The sequence below is a fragment of the Brienomyrus brachyistius genome, chromosome 23 (genome assembly GCF_023856365.1).
Source record: "Brienomyrus brachyistius isolate T26 chromosome 23, BBRACH_0.4, whole genome shotgun sequence".
NCBI lineage: Eukaryota > Metazoa > Chordata > Actinopteri > Osteoglossiformes > Mormyridae > Brienomyrus > Brienomyrus brachyistius.
Window position 1 is genome coordinate 2,478,391 of NC_064555.1, and position 25,815 is coordinate 2,504,205.

Here is a 25,815-nt window from a genome sequence, read left to right on the forward strand (position 1 = left end):
TTTAACCTACTTGACACCACTTAAAAAAAAGATGGAGCGATGGAGACCGGATGAGTTCACGATGGAGGTGAGAGCGTTCATCTAAAACGGTCCTGCACTCGATCGACAGCCCAGTTTCAGGTGTAAATCTCCCTGTTCCATTTGACCCAACACAGGGAGAACTGATGAGACAATCTGTGAGCTTATAGCACTTAACTGTGTGTTATAAACAGCGCCCTACTTGTTTCTACCTATAAGCACAATTTTATCATCTGCCCATTACGTCACATAACTTGTTTTAAACAGAATTACTCATAAGAACTCTGTCTCTTCTCTGTGTTCGATAGGATAGTCATACACTTTCGTCTGTTCCATCTCGGACACGTCCACAATCATGATTTTTTTTTAAGCCAAAAAAATAAATTGACAATTGCATTACTACTAGGCTACTTCATAGTAGTTCTGTCAGTGTACAATGGTTTCGTTATTCTTCCAGTCTATTCTTTAGTCCCCGAGAGACAAATCAAAATGAGCTTATCGCCAGCATGCATGCAATTTCCATTCAGAAAAGCCGATAATGCGGCCTTTTACATTTAAACAGCTTACCGTGAAATGGCGGTAAAGGGACTTAATAAAGTATATGCCTTTAGATATCACATTTTATTGTGATAAATTTTATTGATTTTTATTAATTCAAAACAAGTTTTGAAGCAGAGCATTTCAGAAAACCCTGTATATATGCATATATGTGTGTGTGTAAATAAAAAAATATATATATATAAATATATACACACACGTATGCATGTACTTCTGTATTCTCTTTTACGATTTAAAAACGCACTTGAAAATTCAGTGTATTTTAAGTTGGTATTAAATAACAACGAACCATAGTTTAAATTCGCCAAAATGTTAATACTATAGACAATATTTTAATAGTCGGTGGATACCGAAAAATGCATGTAAATATTACTTGCATTGTGGTGTTATATGTATGCTATATGTGTGCGTGTGTGTGTGTGGGTGGGTGGGTGTGTGGGAGTATGTATGTGTGTGTTTTGTACATTAAATTTTCCTTGTGGTGTTTTTTATTGTCTTCTTAAAGCAGTTTTTGATAATTTAACTCCCGAGCGCTCTCAGCTATATTATTTTATTTCCATTTCCTGACTAACTTCAAATCGAATTTGTTTTCCTGTTTTCCTTTAAGCCCACCTCGTTTTAGCAATAGCTGGTTTTTTGTTTATCCACCGCGAATCGATGAGTGGCGTCACCGGGGGTGCTATTATGACGACTATCCTATTAAGAATGACAGCTCGAGAGAAAGGCAATGGTGATCCCTCCCAGAGCTCGTGCTGCACACTGGAGCGCGTGCATCGCAGGGTCAGCACATCATCACTCGAGCCGCTACACAGTCTGTTCCTGTTAAAAATCGTGTTCTCTCCTCGACTTGGCGTTTAGTCCGCGACAATAATGGAAAACAGAAAAGAGATGGTGATGTTCGTGGAGGGAGGTCAACTTGGCACGCTGGTTGGCAAGATAGGGTCCAATTTGTCAGAAGCAGTAGGAAGCCCCGTTCAAGAACCACAGGAAAAGGTACTCCACAGAAACTGTTTGAGCCCCAGGTCGGTCCCTTCGTCGCGAAAAAGAGCGGATGAGGAGGTGGAGGATATACGGAGCGACGTCTGCAGCGATATAAGGCCGGGTGGAGTCCCCTCTGCATCGGGGAAAACTCAGTTAGAACTAACCAACAAAGGACACAGCAGCTCCGATACCGAGTCAGATTTTTACGAAGAAATTGATGTCAGCTGTACGCCCGAAAGCATGGATTACCCAAATGGCAAAGGTGAGATAAGAATCAGCGTTAAAACATGTACATTTGTCGTTACTGATTACATGAGAATGTTCATGTGTGAATGATTGCTTTTTGCAATTTGTCTGTAAGATGTCGTACTTGAAATATTTAATCCAAGTAGCATTCGTTATAATGGCGACACGTTAGTTTTGGCAGCCGAGTCTCCTGCACGCGCTTGTAATTACAGTGCGAAGATAAGTACTCAATGACTTGCAGCGTGTATTCGGAAATATTTTATGTGGTATAGGTGATGTTCATAGAGCGATCTTTAAAGGTGAATATACGAGGATTTGCCAGTTTTCCTGTGTTTCATTACAGTGAAAAAACCATGTTTACAACGGAAGAATAAGTACCTATTTAGTTCTGAGAGCGTCTTTGTGGCTAGCAATAACATTTAACGAATGGGTATAATTGCTGTGTCACTTAATGCGTACCCGCAGCGCGACTTCGCTTGAAGCCTGTGTACAATGGCCAGCAGGAACGGTCCGTATCCTTTTATCCGTAGGCGATTCACTGGTGCTTGTATTTTTGTTTCCGTTTATCAGATTTAATTATGTTGTTTAAAAATTGTTTTTTTTTCTTTATCAGCCGAAATGTAGCACTTGTCTGTTCACAGTCCAAAATAAGCATTCCTATACTCGGCGAATGAAATAACAAAACGTGTCTGTTAAGTTTTTTCTAATTTAATTCAGCTTCAAAGAAGAGATTCTTATTTTCGTTTTTTTTCTTCATTAAAATGACATGGGTATTTATTTGATCAAGATTTGTTGCGCATCAAAATAAAAATTTGGGAATGTAATATTTCACACGAGATGCATAACCTAAATGTAATCATTCTCTCTGGTTATTTCGTTTAATAGACACGCTAGAAAATGTCTAGTGTTTTTTATTCTATTGTGTAGTGAACTGTTTACTAAAATGGCATAATTATACCAATTTATTCGTTTGGAATGCAGTGTAGTTTTTAAATAAATTGAAATTATGGGAATTGAAATGGGACTAGAAGCCGGTGAATGAAATAAAACTAAACCAGACACGTAATTTTGTTTATGCGGGGCATAAATAAAAATAACTATAATATTGCGATGTTTTTCGTAACATTTCTAGGTCGCCCGGGCGACTCCCCAAACCACAGCAGCGACAGTAACGTTGATGCGGGGAAAGCAAGCTCAGGCCAAGCATCTCTGTCCTACGGTTCAGATCAAATGCGCCGGTACCGAACAGCCTTTACACGAGAGCAGATCGCCAGATTGGAGAAGGAGTTCTACCGAGAAAATTATGTGTCCCGACCAAGAAGATGCGAGCTGGCCGCTGCTCTGAATTTACCTGAAACGACCATAAAGGTGATACCATTAGCGCTTCATTATATTAAGAGAAAAATGTATGACGCTAGTAAAATAATCATTTTTGTGAAGTGGCAAAGAGAATAGATAAATTACAAACTTGATTGCATCGTTGTACAATTTAGACTGTCTCTGTTTTAGGTATGGTTCCAGAATCGGCGAATGAAGGACAAGCGACAACGACTGGCTATGACCTGGCCTCACCCTGCGGATCCGGCATTTTACTCCTACATGATGAGCCACGCTGCGGCTACCGGGAACTTGCCTTATCCGTTCCCGTCCCATCTGCCCTTACCATATTACTCTCATCTCGGTGTTGGGGGCAATTCGGCGTCCGTTGCCCCATTCAGTAGCCCCTTGAGGCCGCTTGACACCTTCCGGGTCCTGTCTCATCCGTACCCCCGACCAGAGCTGCTTTGCGCCTTTAGGCATCCTTCACTGTACCCCACTGCGGGTCATGGACTCAGCTCGGGGGGTAGCCCCTGTTCTTGCCTTGCTTGCCACACCAGCCAGTCAAACGGCTTGTCTCAGAGACCTTCCGGGTCGGACTTCACCTGTTCGGGCACCAGCAGAACTGACGCCTTTCTGACCTTCACACCCTCTGTCTTGAGTAAGTCCTCCACGGTTTCCCTGGACCAGAGAGAGGAAGTACCTCTGACCAGATAAGATTTTGGCCTGTTACCGTTTGGGTCAAACTTGAAAGAGTCCCAAAAAACGCTTAATGAATTTTGGACTTTCAGCATGAGTAAAATGCTAATGTTGATCACTTGCTAAAAGCAGCGACAACAGCATATCTCAACGAAACGCACCAGCTACACAAAGGGAACGGACTACGATTGGACTTGAAACAATATTGCTTTTAATCTATGGCACCTGCGAAAAGGAATATCAAAGCTGATATATATTTATTAAAATCTTTCTGTTGCTCCAAATCATAGACTTATAGAAATATTACCACAGGAGTAAAATACTTTTAGTATATTAGTCATAAGAATATTCAGGATTTCAATAATTTCATTCGAAGGAGAATTATGGAGATGGAGCAGGTCACAAACCGTTATTGACGTGATTGATGACGGTAAATCTTTTATAACTATTTGCAGTTTCCACGTATGTCTAAATTGGGCTGGATATATTGTTAGCTACATTCAAATGATGTTTTCATCTTTCTTTTTAACAAGGGAATTTGTTAACAGACTGAGGAATCTCATTACTTCTTCTCCAAAGTCCCTGTCTTGGTTATACGGAGCTGAAATGTGCAGATGCTGGTAAAATTAGCAAGTGATGTATATGTAAGGAGGAATTTTGAATGTTGAATTAATGATTATACTGTGCGCGTGGAGACTTCCTGCCAAACGGTAACAAGGCGCCATGGGAGCGGATTAGTTGACGGGAGCGAGAAATCCATTGGACAATCACATGGAGCAAATTGGGGCAAGCGCGAGCTGCCTGTCTTGCTGCGCCCTCAGCTGAACATTTTCACCCTCCCCCCCCCGCCCCCGCCCCCGCCCCACTACCCCTTTCCGCACAGCCTTCAATTTACCTTATTTCTGGGAGTTAATGTTCATTGAGATTTCTATTGACGATGGATGTTTTAAGCCTTATATTTATATACATATATACAAATATATATAACAAAAGGAACATAAAAGTCAGTTTGGATTTTTCCTTCATTCTTCAGGAGGCTTTTCTCTGTTACTGTTAACTACTTTTCATGTATTGGGCAAACCAAACTCACAGGAAACTGGAATATAAAAGCAGTTTTTTCAGCGTGGCATTGTGGACTTGTTCAACTCTGTTACCATTTTGCAATAAAAAATAATTTTGAGTTAAATTGCCAGTTAATGTTTCTAAATTTATTTCGTTGTTCTAAAAGCAATTGGACAATGTGAATGTAATGGAGTAAAATATTTTTAAATCGATAAAATAAGTCAATCAATAAAAATATTTCAGCCGATATTCAGTGTAATACAAAGGAATGTGTCAATAACTTAGACAGCTGAATATAAAAACGACTTTAATTAATAAACACAGAAAACGGCCGTGCAGGAAGAAAATAATCAAATGTACATGGCATTAATTTTAGCGTAATTTAATATTTTCGGATTTTAATAGAAATTTCGAAAAGGTTCTACGATGCAGAACATTTCCAAATATGAACATGGCGTACAGCATTACGTGATGATAGTTACACATTCACATTGTAATATCTATGTTATCAGTCGGGCCCGGATGCTACCACTTAGCAAAAACTAGAAATATCTCACTAATATTGAACTCATGCATCGCTGGCTTAGGTTTGTTTACATATTGCTGGAGTTATTTGCGAAAAACACAATACATATGTGCGGCTCGTGATTGTGGTTCTGTTAGCTAACATATTTAGCGAGATCAAATGGAGCTCAAGTGGTCTGTAACCTTCGATTCAGTGCCTTTTTTCCCTTCAGAACGCAATCCTATTAAACTGCAGTTCTACTGCATCGCTCTGTGATCTTAGTGCGAGATTGTTTGTGACAGTTAAGAGGTCCCTGGGCTGCAGTAATAGAAGCCATATTTTCTCTGTTACCAGTTAATAGATATAGCAGAATTAGATGTCTCGCGGAGATATTGGAATGTAAAAGATCGATGATGCATACCCTTCACCAATCAGCAGTCGTTAATTGGCTGGATTTTCTGGGTAATTGAACAACTTTCCTTGCAAATTGAACCTTTCTGAATATAATGGCGTAGAATCACAAAGACGTTTTTTTTTTTTTTTACAATAATCAGTATTCTTGATACTGAATAATATTGAGAGTGCTTGGAAACTGCAGACGTGGTCAAAATGTTGCGTTATACGGCACTGAGCGAAATTCGTTTAATTGCTTGACATAAAAAATATGAATTATTTTTAATATGCTAAAATCAATTTTATACACACACCCTAACATGTCGCGCGACTTCTATATAAGTATTGATTTTAATCCTCGATCGGCCAGAGAAATCGTAATTGTCTTCTCTGTCCCAATGGCTTCCTACCATGTAAAACATGGCTAGTTACTGAAGAACACGTTACTATAACTGCGTATTTATTTCATATGCATTGTGCCTTTCTATTAATTTCTAGATCAAATTTACAGGCTTCACTGAAATGTAATTTGTGATTCATATTCTACATAAACTATTTTCATTCAGTTTACATCTATCTATCTATCTATCTATCTATCTATCTATCTATCTATCTATCTATCTATCTATCTATCTATCTATCTATCTATCTATCTATCTATCTATCTATCTATCTATCTATCTATCTATCGGCTCAGATTCATCTTCAGTGCCCCACGGAGCCTGCGAGTAGTCCGGTCTCGGTGATTGATCGACTTATTAACCAGTGTTCTTGTAAGTGTGACCAAGCTGATTAAAATGCATATGCTTGGAATAATGTTCTGGTTAAGCAACTGGGTCTTTGTAAAGATGCTTCGCAGAGCGTATGTGTGCGTACACGTGCGTGATACTTCCGCAGCCGGTTCTAGAAACTGTGACAAATCACTGACAAAATATCAACGCATGAAAGAGAGGCGCTACCTACATCTTGTTATAAAAACCCAGAAATTTACACTTCTTACTTAGAATAACAACATCAGTTACTTTGCCGCCTTTGATAACTATTAATTCCAGTCTATAAATGATATTTCAGATTGAGGTTTAAATGCTTTGAAAATTATTCTTTGTTTTCCTTATGCCCTGTCGGCATTATCATGGTGAAATCCAAAAGACGTATATTTTCGAGCTTGTACAGACGTCGGAATATGATGGGACATTACATCACTCTCTTAGATGCTATTGCGGAGGCATACGACTGTGGACGCATTATATAAATTGCCCAAAACAGAGGTGATTTCAGGCGTAACAAAAAAGCACGCGAAGCTCGGATAGGCCTTGTTCTGCAGCTGTTCTGAGGGCCAGTAAAGCGGCCTTGTTTAAATTGTGTTACATTCTAATTTACAGGCAGTTTCGGTCAGACAGACCGGGAGGCGTGAATAGACCAATCAAACCTTAATGATGATGAATGGGAAATTAATTCACATACAAGCAAGACAATTTAAGCCTTCATCTGTTTAAATAGCCTTCCAATAGCATTTGGAACTGGAGGTCACATTCAATCAATCGCGCGGGCTGTGAAAGTCATATTCTGTGGCGCCTTTATCAACATTATTTATAGGGCGCTCGAGACAGCGGCGCTGGCTCTAGAAAGCTTGTAATGGGAAACCGGTTCTGACAAGTAGCACATCGGAAAGAGGGTTTTGAAATATAAATATTCTTTTTTTATATATATAATATATGCATGCTCTTGTGCAACAGAATTTAAACCGAATGTATCAATTTATTTATTTATTTATTAGGCAAAGTAAACTATCACACATTTCAATCTACGTAGCCTATACTTCAATCCGTAGAGCGAATGAAAGAGAAATAGACAGCACGGTCCTAATGTCATACAACATGTTTATAAACGACTAGACAGACATGCTTTCAGCTTACTACGCAAAATACGATATGATGCCATTGTTTGTGTTGATATGACGTGAATTTTAACATCGTGTTCATTTATTATTATATTCACGCATTAACAAAACTATTGTTAACTTTTAAAAAATCAGATTTTTTTAAGCTGTCGGCTTCCAATAACCGCCCTTCAACTTCTTAATGTGTAGCGGCAAGAATTCCCGAAAGCACCAATTTACATTGAGCCTGCTTGTGTATAATCATTTAAAAACCATAGACCAAAACAGACCAATTTACTTCGTGTTTTAATTTACCAACAGCTCACAACCACCGATTAACAAGTAGCTTATTATACAAATATGTGGGGGTTGCTTATATATTTAAAAATATGCCAGTAAAGCATTGCATGCACCAACTGATTCTATTCATGCCTATTCGGATGGCGACGTTAATAAAGCTATAATTGAATCTAGTGATATTAAGTTCGACCTTCAAAATTCCTTTCCCTTTGTATCATATCGATTTTATTGTCTTTTTTTATTCACCGAATCGGCAAAATGATTTTTCTATAAGCGAACCCACCGCATAATAGATGCGACGGAGAGGTCGCGTGAAATTCATGCTCTCCGGTTACTAGAAACACAGAAAATTATTACAGCATGCCTCTCGATCATGTAACGAACTGCGGGAGGCTACATTTTAAAAGGGTTTAATATCAATGTCTGTTTATTTGACTACTCCAGCTGTTTTGTATCGTTTCATTTCCTTGTAATTCATGTTGTATTTACGGGTGTTAAAATCATACTTTCGCACAGAACCAATTTATATAAGTAATTTATATCTACAGTGTGATTTCTTTCACAGTCGGAAAATAAAAATATAAAAGCTCAGCTGAAAGATGGGCTATACATTGTTTCTTTTGTAGTGTCAAACTTTTACTGGTGAAATACTCGGGTGGTTTATATGTTCTCATGAACTGAAGCTCTTCATGAGATTCCAGATACTCATAATATAAGGGATTCTGAGTGTATGTGTTACAGAGGTTCTTAAATGACCCTTTTCCATGTTCCCTCACATGAGGATCTCACTCCGCCAGCTCCAGATCTTCACACGTCAACCGAGTGTAATTTACAGTAGGCCTAGACGCACTCAAAATACTTTCCGCAATTCGCCAATAAGTCGAACATTTTCCGAACATAACCCAGAGTCCAGGAACCTAGAAAATCGACTTAACGACAAGCAACTAAAAAAAGGGCAAAATCAAAGCTGGAATTAAGAGTTACATTTTTATTAAAATGCAATTTATGCTTGTGCTTTGTGGTACATTTGCGATTAAACTATTATAGTGACTTTCACTGCATCCTCTGCCGCGAGCTAGATGGGGCCGATTTTGAGTATCTAAGTGCATGTCAAGCTCAGCGTCCAATCCGAATTCAGTTTGAAGCAAGGGGCAAATGGCAAAACCGAACAAAATGTTCCACATTTAAAATACGGTTCTGGCTTAAAATGTCGTTATATAATTGCTTTTCTTTATAGCCCTGTACTGCTCGGTACGATATATTGTTACTCTTACTAAGCGGCTGTACTATATATAGTGCCAGTTACTGGGAGTGATGATTAATTGTTAACTTACATATATACAACACGATGATTCACTGAATATGGACGCGATCCAGAACTAAAAGTGTATAATAGCGTTCGTAGAATAACAACCCATTGCGCCGTTAAATTAATCTGAGTTCTCCCGTTAATCCTGCTCTCACGTTAGCTTCTTCCGCTCAGTGAGCCTTGATTGAGCTGTTGCTCCTGTTTATCGGGGGATTCAAATCGGAATAAACATAACATGATCGTTGGGAAATGGACATAGGCCTAAATTAGTGATTCTCATGCAGAACAATTAAATAAGCGCCTTGATTTATTGAAACTATATCTGAGAGTAATTTATTAATTTCGGCTTGTTTAATCAGTTATAAAAATAGGGATCATATGCATTCACTGCGACAGAGTGGATACCAGCCAGGAGTCCCCTACCTGGTGCGTGGTGCATCTTGGGATAGGATTTTCGCTAATACCCTGTACTTGTTAAGCAAATACGGAAGACTGATGTATGGGTTTATGTGAATAAGTCTTCAATAGCGTAAACTAGCATGTTCTGGTAAAAATAGTAATAAAAATGGATAATGCATTCAGTGAAATACTTTTTCCGGAAGAGGGCATTTATAGCAATATGTACACACACACACACACACACACACACACAAACACACACACACACACACACACACACATTGTACTACCTACACACAATGACTTATATTAAATATTTAGTCTCATTACAGACACATTTTCAGTTGTCATGTTATGTTCTGTTGTCATGACATTGCAAGAACATATAGCGGTAAAAAGCAGATTACAGACGTGTAGTATGTGCAAGTGTCCAAACCATTTCCAGTGGGTAAATAGGGTTACACATTAATTACAGTGTGCAAAACTACCTTCTGGAGCAGTATATTAATGCAATGGCATGGTAAGGCATTTTTCATGCTTTCAGAGTTTCAAAAAAAATTATGCCATGTAGTGATTTTTAAGCAAAGATGGAAAGACATTAAAAACACTTCAGGTGTCTCATAAAGACATAATGAAAACAGTGTTATGGCAAGAGGGGATCCCTTTTCCAAATGGCAAGTTAGGGGCCTTTTATTTATCTGAAATTATGCACCAGTCATTCCTGCATCATTGCTACAGTCAGGAATGTCAGGGCAGCATCTGGACTGATGAGGACGTTGCTTCTTAGCAGGCCTGTAGAGAACGGACAGGTACCAGTCGTTGGTGGATGTAGACGTCCAGGCAGATGCTATTTAATTTAAATCAAAAACGTTGCAGCTTCAGTGGGATGGCGTGCGAATAAGGAAGCTGCCAGGACAAAGACCTGACAGGATTTTCAAAGACAATCTACAGAAAGACCATTTTCCACCAGCTTCAGAAAATGTGCAGCAGTATTTACATTACAGCCAAGTGACAGTACAGAGTTTAGATTCGGAGTATGATGGATCGGTGGAGACCAACCCAAATAAGATCAGATATTGAGTTTATGGGTTATGCAATCAATATATCTCTTTTCCTTCGGTTTTTGAAGAACGTCCAACGTAATTGATCACATTATATTGCATATCTGAAAATGCAGGTGAATAAAATGTGCATTATGTGTCTCACCAAACGAGACACTAAAAGTAATCGGGAAGCTAAATAAGCGAAGCGAGTCGTTTACTGAAGCAAATCCTCTCTGGCCCTTCGCTGAAGAGCTAAACAGCAGTGACACGCCAAACCCTGCTTCACATGTACGCAGCGGTGATGAAGGTATGCATGTAGAAACTTACTTCGACATACAAGTATCATACGTTCATAGCTTCATTCCTGACTCTTGTATTTATGGTAAATTACGGTTATACTGATGCAGCATTTTAATATATTTGCTAAAAGGTAAAACAACACTTACTGGAAGGGTCAGGACACGTTTACGTTCGACTGCTCAGCTATCTGCAAGTTATGGTAGTTCTGAGACATTTCGCAACTGCCCTTATAATCTATACATCCAATGAAGCATTGGGGTATGAAACACTGTCGTATATTCCGGTTACTGTAATCCCTTTGCTTCAGGCTGGCCTGCCTGGTCTCCCTGACGTTGGCCATTTTTTCAGCATTATTATCTCCCCAGCACTATCTTTTACCTTCTGATCATAGAGGGAAAATCTATACGAAATCTCCACTTGAATGATAATGGTCATGTCTTCCAGGCTTTCATCGGTAGTACTCATAGCTTTAGAAATCAGATGGCAGTGAATCAATACACTCGTTTTTTTGTATTTTTTACAACCGGGAACACCAGCTAGATCCAACCTGGTGTGTGGTGGCCTTGCAACGGATCTTCATAGAGGGGGATTCTGGGTCCTTGCGTTGTAAGGCCAGGTTCTTTGATGACGCCACACCCAAGGAGAGCTACGAGACAACAAGCATGGAAGATAGCAGATACCTTCCAGTATGAGAAGACTAGTCTTCCCAACCTTCCAGTTACATCTCTTTTCTCTCTCGTTTTCTCAATGTTTGTGAGCTACAGATGCAATGATTCCACACATTGACATCGCTCACGGGTCAACGGTATTTTTCGCACTGTCCTGCTTTTTTCTATTTTATTGAGCCAACTGCTGGAATGTGCCCAAATCATGTGTTATTGTTTAAAATAATTTAATAAGCACTTTGTTTTACGGGCACATTCTAGTTTTATTGCTGTTTTTAAGCCAGTAACGCAAAGCTCCCTCCAATTCTTTCTACACTTCATTTTATTTTATTACATAATATTTTAGTGCTCGGCGACATCATCAAGGAATTCTCCACTCATTTTTTTCCAATGCAGGCATAAAAGAAAATAATTGAAAACAATGCAATCACAGTCGGGCAGTTGTGTGGTTTTACTGTATGAAGAACACTTAAAGAGTGTTATCTCTCCGTTAGAAGTCACTGCTGCAAATGTTTTAGATGCCTGCAGCCAAATCGACGACGGTTTTGGCTTGAGGGATGCCTCAGACTTCGCACCCCGTTCTGTCGTGTCGGAGGTTCGTCTTACACCTGCTATATTACAGCCATGGTGTAACGGCTGTTCTCTGTCTTGTTTTCTGGTGCTAGAACAGAAACCAGAGCGCAGGGAATGCAGTATACATGCATATTTTTCACCAGCATTTGCGTGTGATCAGAAGGTCTTGAATCCCAGGGTCAGCACAATGATTTAATCTTCGGCCCCCCCAGCAAGGCCCTTAATCCCAGTCACTCCTGGGACTGTCTGACCCCGCCTTCGCAAAAACGAGGACATTACTTTGGATTAAAAGCATCTGCAAAGTAAAAAAAATATCCAGGTTACGAATGAGTTCTGTTCCCTAAGTCTGTCTTTGAGAAGAATTTGCAGGTAAGTCGAAAAGTAATAATGCAGTGCATAATAATGATAATAAAAGTAACTACATATGATACTGTACTGTACAGCGAACCGCTGAAGCAGACTTTATGCCAGTCCGTTCGTAAGTACGAGTGACTTCATGCCAGTCCGTTCGTAAGTACGAGTGACTTTATGCCAGTCCGTTCGTAAGTACGAGTGACTTCATGCCAGTCCGTTCGTAAGTACGAGTGACTTCATGCCAGTCCGTTCGTAAGTACGAGTGACTTCATGCCAGTCCGCTCGTAAGTACGAGTGACCAGATGCCAGTCCGTTTGTAAGTATCAGTTGTCTGCAAGTCGAACATTCTTGACCCGGGGACTGTAAACATACACGTTCTGTGAAGATTAAATGACGGCAAATGTAGCATTTGTCTGCAGTAATTACAGGAGTCAATAGAAAGTCATTATGTGTGATTATCAATCTCTAATATGTTGTAAAATGAAAGACACAGTTACTGTTATGTTCTGTGTGCAGGGACTGATGACTGACACAGTCATTGTGTGTAGAGCGTGATGACTGACACAGTCATTGCGTGTGGAGTGTGATGACTGATGACTGGCACAGTCATTGTGTGTAGGGCGTGATGACTGATGCTGTTACTGCGTTTAGTATCTACAATGTTTTATGATTGACATGGTTGCTGTGTTAAGTCTCTGTATTGGGTTTGATGCCTGATAAATTCAGACTGTTTGTGTGTAAGGTTTTATGATTGATGTCGGCATGTTCAGTTTACCTGTAAAGTTTGATGCTTGATATAGCTGCTGTCTTTATTGTGTTGAGGGTTTCATGCTTGACATGGTTGCTGTATGTAAGGTTTGAGGCCAGATAAATTCAGAGTATTTGTGAGTAGGGCTTGATGATTGACACAATCATTGTCTTTAGTGTGTAGGATTTGATGACAGCTGTAGGGCATGATGTACTTGAAGTGTGCATGTGTGTGTGTGTGTGTGTGCGTGTGTGTGTGTGAATCATGTGGACCAAATGTACCCCACAATGTTATTTTGACTCCATGTGGACCATTTTTCAGGTCCCCACAAAGATTTGTGAATGCAATCAAAAAACTAAAAATGACAAAAGTCTTGTACAGTAAAACCTTGGACTGTGAGTAACTTGCTCTGTGAGAATTTTGCAAGACGAGCAAAAAGTTTTAATAAATTTTAACTTGATAAACAAGCGAGATCTTGCAATATAAATATTACGTATACACTTTGTCTGCCAAGCATCATGTGATCACAACTGAGCTGATGGTTCTTCTCTCTCTCGCTGCAGGATTGTGGGTAATTGTTTCCCATGCTTGGTCTAAGTCAGCGTGCCTCACTCGTATAGTCAAAATTTAGTAGAAAAGCACCACCCGAATAAGGGCGTAGCAGTGCGAGCGATGAATCTGTTTGACAATAATGCAATGTCACATTTCCGCGAAATCAAAACGGAGGCAAAGGTGGCTGTCATTGGATAGGTTCCTTGTTAAAGTTGCACAAAAAAAAGATTCTAGTGAGCCAACAAACAGCTGTAATTCCGTTAGTTATACTGAAAATCGTCCTACAAAATAACCCTCTTCTTTTCCTCTCCCTCGTCTCCCTCACACCATCCACGATTCTTTTCAAAGGTAACGTGCAGGTTCATTTGTTTTAAGTATTTTTACTTTATATTTTGTATTAATCATTTTTATATGAACATTTTTAGGTGGTAGAATGAATCATCTGAGTTTCCATTATTTCTTATGGGAAAACTCACTTTGATATACGAGCGCTTTGGATTACAAGCATGTTTACGGAACGAATTATGCTCACAATCGGGGGCACCACTGCATTTTGTTTGGTTACTTATGGTTAAGGTTAGGGCTGGGTAGGTGTTAAGGTCGTCATGTTGGGATTAAAGTTTTCCTCATAGAAATTAATGTAATGTCACCACAAAGATATAATTACAGTCCTGTGTGTGTGTGTGTGTGTGTGTGAGGCTTAGCTGTGACGCAGGGATACCACTGTGAAGGGCCTGGTTTAGCCTGCACCATGTCATTACAGTGATGGAGTGGAGGAGGGCGCAGTAATGCGTTCTCGTTGGCCTTCCTGTCTTGTAGCAGTAGTTTCTGGACTTGGGAGCTCAGCAGAGATGCGACTACACTGCTGGGGGGTGGGAGGTACAGGAGGCGCCTGGCTTTCCAAACCCTCAGTCACTTCCTCATCCATATGTCTTGGTACGTCCTGATGAGCCACCACTCAAATCTCTCCTTAGTCACTATGCCGGATGCTGACTTAGAACAACAATTCTGCAATTCTGCTGCAGGTTTATTAGTACGGTGAATATGTCCCATCCGTCATATATCCTATAGACATCTGTATTATTTGGCATTAGTGTCTTAATGATTAAATTACTGACATATAAATTGAATTACCAAGCCCAAAACATTATACAGAGATAAACCGAGGAATGTGCGATTCTCTCAGTAGCAGAGAATGCCTTGGCGGTAATACATAATTTCTCTGGTTTTATCTGGAGCATATTAGAATTCTAAATTTGTAACGGCCGCAGAAGCTTACAGAACAAAATGAGAAAATGTTGCCTGCACTTATGCGACGTTGCATCTGTTTCCAAGTTTTGATACCTTCTGGGCGCAAAAAAAAAAGCAAAATCATCATTTATCATCTTCTTAGATCTGACCCCCCACTCCCCGCCAAATGATGCATATCACATATGTCCTCTTTTAGATCCATTTGGATCAACAGACAAACACGCTAGTATGTGGCTCTGTGCGTTAAGACTCAGTGGCTCTGAGCAGGAGGTTGTTGGTTCAAAATCCATGGCTGGCAAAACAACTTCACCCTTGGGTTCTTAAATAAGACCCTTAAACCCAAGTGCCCCAAGGACCAGCTGACCATGCATAGTGTACATCACCTAAGATGGGGGGGAAAAGTGTCTGGTAATTCAATTGGTTTAAGGACGTGACAGAAAATGTTATGTAACTTATTTTGTGATTTTTTTTGTTTTTTGAAACAGAGATGCTGGGTAGCTGGTAAAACCACAATATATACATATTAGAATATAACACCTAAATAAGGCCACATCCAGTTCCACCTTGACGCTCCAGCGTTTCCCAAGACCCAAACCAATATGGACGTGACGCACCCAAAAAGACAGCATGAAGAAGAGCGATACCTGCCATGAGATCTTGGTGACCTCTGGCTACACCGAGAGGAAGAGAGTAGCCTAACATTGCTTCAAAGGGAGCAGATCTGGTAGCTTGATATGGGTAGTTGGTACACCAGGGTAGCTGCTATTGTTTACTCTTCTAATGGACCCAAATTCGCCTCTCCCACAGCTCACCGGCCCCCATAAAGATGTCATGGAGACGGAGAAGAGTTTCCCACAGAGGTGGAATGTGTAAAACACAAACTGGCGTCTCCTAGTCGTGACTCAGGGTTCAGGAAACTCCAGCTTCGGAAGCTTCTCTGTGGGACAGGGTCCAGGGAATATCTGGATGGGGGGGAGGCAGTGGCTGGGGGGGGGGGGGGTATTGAGTTTATGGTGACGCTCTGTTTGTAATTCTTGTCTGCCGGATAACAATACAGCACTTAGCTCTCCAGAGGTTAATGGAAATTTTATGGGCTCGCCCTGCAATCATGTGACCCCTGGCGTCTCCCTCTGCCTCCCGGTGGCTTGTAACAGGCCAGATCAGACGCATGCCGCCCCCATGCACTACTTCAGAGACAGAATCAGCTTCATAGCAAAGAGATGCAGAATATAAGGGGCTGGGCTTGAAGGGTGGGGGACAAAGGCACTGGTTCTGGGTAGCTTTGATCAGACTGTCAGGAAGAAATTTACAACGACACAATGGCCGGGTGCTCTGTGCGAGCCGTTCCAAATGGAAAGTCGGCAGAGAAATCAATTCCTCACGGGCTGTGGACTCTGCGGGACCATGAAGCTCCTGGGGAATTAATGGCCGCAGTTGGATAAATGGCGGAGGGTCGCATCATAAAGTAAGATGAAGGATTGTGTTGCGAACCAAGCGAAACTTTTAATAACTCAAAATGGCTCCCCTTAATGGCTTTTATTCATTTTAATCATTAGTGTGTCAATGATGATTATGGCCTCATTTAACGAGCATGATTGACGGACACGTTCCCCTGCGTCCACAGGCCAGCCCGACTGGAGGGTGACGGCATCGAACAAATCGCCCCGCCCCTGCCGGCGTCCAATCGGAAAAAGACTTGAAGGGGAGACACTTGGCACTGCCAAGTACGAAGTCGAAACACTATTATCGTTTACTACTCTTGATGATCCAGGCTGATAGGGACACAGGTAGACGGACACACACTCATAAAGCAGAGATTATGTCGGCCTGATGAGCATATGAATGGATTTCTTTAATGATCACTGCAGGAATGTTCTGGAAGCCTGCTTTCCCCACACCCAGTCGCATACCATCGCTCAGATGGCCTCCAGCAACATTAATGAGCGATAACAGATACTGGAACACGCAAGGGAGTCGCTTTACGGAAGAGATTACACACCTACTTCTATAGTGGATGTGCGTGGGGGAAAAACACAACCGTACCACCAAAGTAATCCAGCTTAGACACATTGAAGTTTACTGCGGCAGTATCCCACCTGGGATATGAACCAACAACTGGGCTTAGAGGTTATGGGCTTAATTACTGAGCCTCTAAGGAGGCATCGTGGCAGAACTTGGCAAGAGCAACATGGGAAACTGCTGAGTGCGGCATCTTCTGTGTGGGTGCCAAACCAACAACTTCAACCAGCAGCTTTGGGGGTGGGGGGAGGGTGCAAATGGTGAAGTTTGCCTAGGACTCCACATGAGCTTTTGCCGCTTCCTTTCAAGATAATAACTAATATTTACAGTGGATTATATTGTGATGAAATGATAAAAATGATAAAATTGCAAGTGGGGTATATTGTGCTCCCTACAAAGACTGTAGTATAGTAGTATAGTATACTACCTTCTCAGATAATAACCGGGATGCTAAGCAAAATGTAAGCTAAACAGTAAGCTACTCTAAGATCTCCAAGACATTAACATTGTCCCAGCTGCTATTGATTCAACCTAAATATAGAGAATAACAAGGAGGCAAGTAGGAGCATTTAAAATGTGATATCCATACCAAAACTGACTGGCTTGCTAAGGATTGTAAGAGGTGCGTAGAGGTTAAGGAATTAGATCCAAGATATAAAAGTCTGTATATAGCACCTCAAAGGGATCGCAGTGAAGTGGCATTCTGAAAAATACTTGATTTGGAAGATACCAAGTCACGATGACAGCAAAATGTCCTTCAGTAAAAATACTTTTTTTTGGAAGATACCAAGTCGAAATAGCAGGAAAGTGTCCTTCAGAAAAAATACTTTTTTTGGGAGATACCAAGACATGAGGGTAAAAACTCATCACAACATCATCACAAAATTTAACCCTGGTAGGTTGCTAAGGTGGGTGGGGGGGGGTGTAGGGAGGGGTACTTGGATCAGCAGAACCTGCCGTTCCAGAGCGAAGACACAGAGCCATTTATCATGCACACACACCAATAGGACCTGAGGCTGAGACAGCCTGTTTATAAATAACAATGGCTGCGTATTTATCTGTTTTTATAGCTTGGCGTCCAGGGATGGGAGCATTTCTGTGAATGGAACGGCAACCTAATGGTGAATAAGCTTCTGCAGCAGGGTGCCGAGGAAGATTCAGCTGTGTGGATGAGAGGGCTGTATTAGGCGTGACAGGGTACTCGCTATCCCATCATTCCAGACCCACAGGAGGCAAACGCTCCGTTCCGCTCCGTCGCAGGGCGTTCTGGGGTGATGGATACTGGAAAAACCCCTGTCCTCTTCTTCTTTTACCACTTGGTTTCTTGTCCTCTTGCCTGATCTGAAATTCTCTTCTTTTTCTCAGCAGTGATTAAAGCTATATGTAATATTCATTTTCCTCATCCATCCATCCATCCATCGTGTCCTGGTGATGGATGTTCTGGCGGGGGGGTGGGGGCTGGAGGGTGGATCACAGGGCACAAGGTTGGGGTACACCCTAAATGGGATGCCAGTTTATTGGGAGTCAAAAACAATAGCAGATATACTCACAATAATACCTTCCTTTCAATGCAAATGAAATCACACTGAAGCAAATAAAATCACACTGAAGCAAATGAAATCTGTCGCTATATTTTTACAAAGCAGGGGCATAAAAGATTCACAGTCATTCAGTTACAGCGGTACTTCAAGCATCCGAGACTTTCCCAAGAACCCCCCCCCCCCCCCCCCCCCGAAACACGGGACACACTTCAGCTGCTCACATCCGCATCACACCAGCTACGTACCGTATAATTACTCAGACATCGAAATACATGCAAGTCTGCATTTCCTCGTGCGTAAAGTGGTTCACGTTCGAACCACACGGCGTCAGCTGCGGCCGGCTCGGCAGGTAGTGACGTCGGGACGCGCCCCCAAACCCCCCCGGCTCCCCAGGGCTGCAATGTTTCATTTCTGTGGTTTGCCTAACAGATGCATTTTGGGAAAACCTGCAACCGTGAAATAAGTAGGTATAGAAAACAGATGCATGGATAGATGTCTAGACGAAACAGGGAACCCAATATGATCAGCAGATATAGAACATATCTCTGTTTCAGGTCTGTGTTCTATGTTGTGCTGCCTCAGGGGTTGGCAATGTAGTATCACACCTGCATGGTTGTGGGTTCGATTCTTGGCCTCAGAAGGCTGTGGGTGGGTGTGTATATGTCTGTGTGGGGGGGGGTGCATGTTCTCTCTGTGGTCTTGGTAACCCAGTTTCCTAAGTGGTACAGGAGATGGGTGGAGAGTTTAGAGGCTGCAGTATTTAGGAATATTACTTAACCCATGTCTCAGGCAGCAGAGATGCTAATGCAAGTGCACACACACACACACACACACACACACACACGCACATGTAGGGTATACCTATCCTTATGGGGACTGCTCATTCACTTCTATGCCGAAAATGCTAATGCTGACTATGACAACCTTAACCCCCACCCTGCCCTGACCATAACCATGAGTAACCAAGCAAAATGCAAGAGTTTTTGAATTTTTTGTTTTTTTTCATAGACACTGATTTCTATCAAATAGAGTTTTCCCTTATGGGGACCAGGAAACCATAAGGGAAAAGAAAACTGATTTTTATCACATTATAGGGACATTTTGTCCCCATAAGGATAGATATACACCCGCTCACACACACACACACACACACACACACACACACACACACACACACACACACACACACACACACACACACACACAGCTATAGGGAGGGCTGGCCATAAGTGCAGGAGAATCCAGATCAGAGAAGGACCTTAACGTGAGTCTCGTTAAACTAAACGAGTCAGGCTGTTTACGCGGCCTCTAATGTCCGAGGGCACCGGGAAGAAACACTGCGTCTTGCTGAAGCAAATCAATATGTTTTCGCTCAATTAACGGAGACAAGGATCAGACATTAACCCAATTGGCCATGAAGAAAACATTTTAAAAGGCAGCTAATGGCATTTAATTAAGTTCTATATTACAGCCTGGAGTCCAGTATTACAAATCTAATGAGCATTAATGGCTCAAAATACGTCTCACTTTCAGGTGGCTTCATGTTTTAACTGCCCCGTCTGAAATCCTGGCACCGATTCAGGTTAAACACACCATTCCTCCTGGATTTTTTGCATATGGCTTCCTGTAGCTCCCTGTCTCCACCGCTAATGGTCCTTCCGCTTCCTCCGCGGCCCCAGTTCCGGTGTCGTCATGGAGATGGCAGGCGGCAGCGCCAGAGATAGATGACCATCCGGCGGCTGGGACCGGGAGCGTTCAGAGGTGCCCCGCACAGTCCAGCGAGGCGTCAGGTGGCCGCGGAGCTGCGATTATTCACTGGCGGGTCCAGTCTTTATCCCAGCGAGTGTCACGTGAAAAAGAGCCCCATGATGGATACTGATGGGCCCCATGATTACTCTTACAATAAGCATAATTAATATAACGAAGTCGGGCCGGGTGCAGCGTGGGTGATGAATTTGGGGTGTGCTGGAAGTCACAAACTCCAGCAGCCATCGTTACTCAAGGGTGATGGGGGACTTGGGGGAGGGGGGGCCAGGAGAATCCTCGATAGGGACAACAACATGCACAGGTAAACAGGAGAGTAGGCAAGAGGGCACACACACCGCGGCGAACACCAGGGTGAGCTGGGAGAAAGGATACACAAGTGAGTGCCAGGCTGGCACATGAGGGTACACGATGGCACACGAGTGAGTGCCAGGCTGGCACACGCTGGCACATGAGGGCACACACTGGCACACGCTGGCACATGAGGGTACGCGATGGCACACGAGTGAGTGCCAGGCTGGCACACGCTGGCATATGAGGGTACACGATGGCACACGAGTGAGTGCCAGGCTGGCACATGAGGGCACAAAATGGCACACAAGTGAGTGCCAGGCTGGCACATGAGGGTACACGATGGCACACGAGTGAGTGCCAGGCTGGCACACGCTAGCATATGAGGGTACACGATGGCACACGAGTGAGTGCCAGGCTGGCACACACTGGCATATGAGGGTACACGATGGCACACGAGTGAGTGCCAGGCTGGCACACACTGGCATATGAGGGTACACAATGGCACACGAGTGAGTGCCAGGCTGGCACACGCTAGCATATGAGGGTACATGATGGCACACGAGTGAGTGCCAGGCTGGCACACGCTGGCACACAAGGGCACACTATGGCACATGCCTCTCCTGTATTTGACGACCAAGCGAGGTTTTCAGATAAACATCAAGCTAAGAAATCCAAAAGTAAACTTCATGCTCCTATAATCTCTTTAATAGCTTAGCAATAAATAAAATGTGAATTTAATAATCAGTCAATACCAACGAATGCCCAAATTAAAACATCAAACGTACTGCTTTAATTTCCATTTGTATGAATGTTTCTTCACTTAATCAAACTGATGTTAGTATTAAATCAGTTCTCATCTGTTTTTAAATTATGTTTTTGATCATTAATTACTTTAAATAGGGAGTCAAAAAGAATACAAGAAATAGCTGTAGGGCTGAATAAGATATGCGTGTATGTTTTACAGTGCCACTAGAAATGCACTTTGGAACTATACTGTATGCATACTACACAAACCCAGGCAGCACAGTGAGTGTGAATAATTAGTTAATGAAGACCCTACTATCACCATGCAAAGTAGCTTCTAATAAAAGGTACCAGACAAATAATATGATAACAGTAATATGAGTTATTAAACTGGTCTTTTGCATAATAATAGAAAAAGTGTGTGTGTGTGTGTATATATATATATATATATATATATATATATATATATATATATATATATATATATATATACTATGTAATATTAGGGGCTAAACGTGCATTCATTTGCAGAGTTCAGAGCATGTCGTGATTACGCGGTAGCTTGAAACAATCGGGGCGCGCTGAAGGGGGCAATTCCCATCTGACGCGCGGGAAGCTATTATACACCACGCGCTGGAAAATTATCCATTAGCTCTCTGTAATACACGCGTGCTGATTCCGCCACGATCCCTGTTCATATAAATTATGAAGTACCTGAGGGCAACATCACGTCTGCCTCTGCATGAATCTAAGCGACGGAGAGACAAACCGATTAGCAACGGGGACTAATGAACTCGGGCTTTTCCGGCGGACCCGGTATTTATCACTGTGGCGATGGTCGCTCGCTACTCGTCCCGTCAGCCGTGTGCGGCTTTGGGCAATTAGCGGGCGGACAGCCTCAGAGACCGCTTCGCGGTGCCGGGGGACGTGACGCGGGTGTCGGCGTCGCGCCGTGTGCGACTGCGCAAAATACCCGATAAATCAGCTAATCACACCACCCTGCACTCTTAATCACGCTGACCGGCAGATCAGGGCGTGAACCAAATGTTTTAGAAAGAAGCCTCTTCATCTCTCCCGATTAACTGTCATCGTAACAGAGTGAAAACGTGTAAATAAATAAATCAAGTTTATAAGTCATTTATATACAAACAGGAAAGCACAAAGAATGTGCGTCTGATGTAGAGGCAATCATGACGGGTGGCCAGTGGGTACGACTGTGGCCTCACCCCTCCAAGGTTCGAGGTTTTGATTGTGACTTTGTGTGTGCTTTCTGGGTTCGTCTGAGATTTTTCCCACTACTGGGGGTGTCAGAGGGCAATGGACACACTGGTAGATTCAGAGGGCCCCCGCTTAACAAAATCTACCACTGTATTTTTTCAGACGGCAAGGGCCAACCCAAACAAGGGACCCAAGGTGATGTTTTGTGACGGTGCTCAAAATGTCCAGATAAGTCTCTGACCACAGCTCCCATTTCCACTTGCGAACCCCAAAACACAAGCTTGAATTAATTGATATGACTAACTCCCTGCGATGGACTGGCACCCCCCACCCCCTGCCTTGAACCCTGCGTGTCCTGGGTTAGAATCTAGGCCTCCTGTGACTCTGGACTGGATAAACCGTCATGGCAGGTGGATGTATAAAAGTAAAGATTTTACTTTTTTAAAGCGTGAATGTAGCCTTTCAGCATTTCATGGGTAAACATCCAGTAGAATGACTAAGCTTTAGTACTAAAAGGCTATATTTGTAGAACAAGAAACAATGGTCAGTCTGCAGTGGCTAAACTTGCACCTACGAGTGCAAAGTGCAAAGCACCGAACCGGCCTCAGGACTCGGAACAGAGAAGAAAAAAAGAATCCAGGAGAGAACCAGAGGGATGTGCAAATCAGAGGGATGTGCAAAGCACAGAAACAATGATGTGGGTGTTAAAATTGGGTAAAAGTGAAGATGGGAATGACATCTGAAATGTTTCTGTTGACTTCTCCGTTTAAGTGCAGCCAGGTCCTTTCAGGACTGAGACGGTGCTGTCAGGGCAGCGGGGAGCATCATGTTCACATCTCCGGAGCTCCCCAGTCCCGCCCCGGCCCCCATTGTCACAGCCGGGCCACAAAAACACCCCACCACTTTGTCACCGAGATGAAATGAGCAAACGCGGCAACTTTGACCCTCCATGGGGTAAGGGCGGGGTGGAGAGGGATGGCGGTCTGGACGGGCCGCGGGGAAGGCGCTGCCCGTGCTACCAAAGACGTCAGCTAGCCACCGATAGCTTTTTTACAGGGACCTTTCAAGTCCTGTTAATGAGGAAACCGCCAGTACAGCAGCAAGCCTATAAACGGAGGCTGAAATTAAAACAAATATGAAATAGAAACAATACAAGTTTCCTCCTAAGTATCATATTTTTTCCAGTTTTCTTCTGCGGTAATATGATGTGGAAAACAGGCCAGCGAGGACCTTGGCCGTATCACTGATAGAGACAGAACCACATGCAGGAACCCCGCCGTCCTCGAATGGATATTTACACGAAATGATTACGCGTGTGGTTTTTCCTAACGTCAGAGCAGCAGAGAGCTTGCGGCGGCCCTTGTAAAAAAAAAAAAACAGCCTTCTAATGTGCCGCGACACAGTCACGCTGAGAGTCGTGTGAAACTTCTTGTGACTGATAAATTATCAACAGTAATAGTGAAAAAATCCTGTTATTCATGCAGTTTTGTCGATCTTTGACCAATATGCATAAAAACATTATTTGTCGTGTCCCAAAACTTACATATGTATACAGCTGTGGAAAAAATTAAGAGACCACAGCACAATTTTCTCAATTTATGGTTGTGCGTCTATTATAAATATATACATATATATACATATACATACATATATATATATATATATATATATATATATATATATATATATATATTTTGCAAACTCCAGCCTGGCTCTTCCCTGCTTCTCATTAATGAAGGGCTTCTTCCTTACGTTATGAGTCTTCAGTCCTGCTTGTAGGAGCCTGATTCAAACTGTCCCAGCCGTGCACCTCACACCTGCACTTGATGCTTCCCATTCCTTTTGAAAGTCACTTGATGTCATCATGCAATACCTGAGAATCTGTCGGAAAAGTTAACGCTCATCTCTGGCATTAGAAAGTCGCTTCTGCCCTCTGGTTTCTGGTCGTTCCCAGTGCCTCCTGCTTCACCTTATTCTTGTGTACTGCTGTCTTAGAGAATGTTGAGCCTGGAAGCAACCTGCTGCTTAGCGCGGCCTTCTGCCAGCAGAATTGCAACTAAACCAGGATTTAAAAATGCAGATTTGTTTAAAAATATAAAGTGGTCTCTTAATTTTTAAATCGGCTGTATGTGCATATTCTGATGGTCCATAATAGGGCACGACGGAGGATTCAGCATCCACCGGGACCATTAGCTTCAGGTGGCTGAAATCTTCCTTGAGCTGAAAGTTTGCAATGAAGATAATTAATCCATCCATCCATCCATCCATCCATCTTCTGGACTGTTTATGTGGTATCGGGCCAGAGTGAATCCTGGGAATGAAATGCTAGCTTATCTCAGGGCACAAAGTCACGCACATCGCCAGCGATTTGGAGTCTCAGTTGCCGAAGCTGTGTGTCTGCAGTGCAGGAGTTTACACGTTTGATCACGGGGAGAACGTGCGGACACGGCCCACTCACAGAGTCGGGGTCGTGAAACTAGCCCGTAACTGCGGAGGTGTGAGGTTACAGTGCTGCTCACTGCGTCACTGCGCCGACCGGCCCTGAAACATGCAGATATAATTGCCAGCCTGCTGATGCTCATTAGGAGTACTGTCTGTCTGGGGTCAGGAATCACAACAGGCCCAAATCGTAGCCACTAATCCACCGTGCCACATTAGTATTTTATATAAGAGGATTTTCATAAAGCAGATATTATGCAGATAATGAAGAATGTTGCCACATTGTAACCATACTGTGTCTGGAGGTCTCCAATAAATGTCAGAATTCAAGCTGGAACAAAACCCCAACATTTATAATATTTTGTTTTTTCAATCTCTGGACTCCTGCCTTCCTGGACACCTCATGACTAAAATGAAACTGAAATGGGGAAAAAAAAAATCTGAAATCATGAAAATTACGTATTACAATTGAAGAATGAATTAGCAATAAGCTTATTGTAGGCTTGAAACTTCAAAAAAAAAAAAAAAAAAGGATTGAAAATCACCAGGACTCAGTTCTCCTTCAGAGTACTAAAAGCAAGCCACAAATTGCCATCAATTATCTTGGCTAGATCACTCAACCCATCGATGTGGGAGAAAATACA

General features: G+C 42.3%; 1 protein-coding gene across 1 annotated transcript; it reads left to right on the top strand.

Moving 5' to 3' along the window:
• The first annotated feature begins 1,349 nt into the window (after positions 1-1,349).
• Positions 1,350-4,060, top strand: evx1 (even-skipped homeobox 1). The gene is made up of 3 exons (XM_048993837.1): positions 1,350-1,819; positions 2,936-3,171; positions 3,313-4,060. Exons 1-3 carry the CDS (start codon positions 1,447-1,449, stop codon positions 3,835-3,837), a joined length of 1,134 nt encoding a protein of 377 aa, XP_048849794.1. The 5' UTR covers positions 1,350-1,446; the 3' UTR covers positions 3,838-4,060.
• Positions 4,061-25,815: the final 21,755 nt, after the last annotated feature.

What these genes read in the sequence shown, in the direction of transcription:
- evx1 (XM_048993837.1), top strand. Translation starts at nt 1,447, where the DNA reads ATGGAAAACAGAAAAGAGATGGTGATGTTCGTGGAGGGAGGTCAACTT. An exon ending in GGATTACCCAAATGGCAAAG is followed by an intron (nt 1,820 to 2,935) that starts GTGAGATAAGAA and finishes TAACATTTCTAG; the next exon opens with GTCGCCCGGGCGACTCCCCA. An exon ending in TACCTGAAACGACCATAAAG is followed by an intron (nt 3,172 to 3,312) that starts GTGATACCATTA and finishes TCTCTGTTTTAG; the next exon opens with GTATGGTTCCAGAATCGGCG.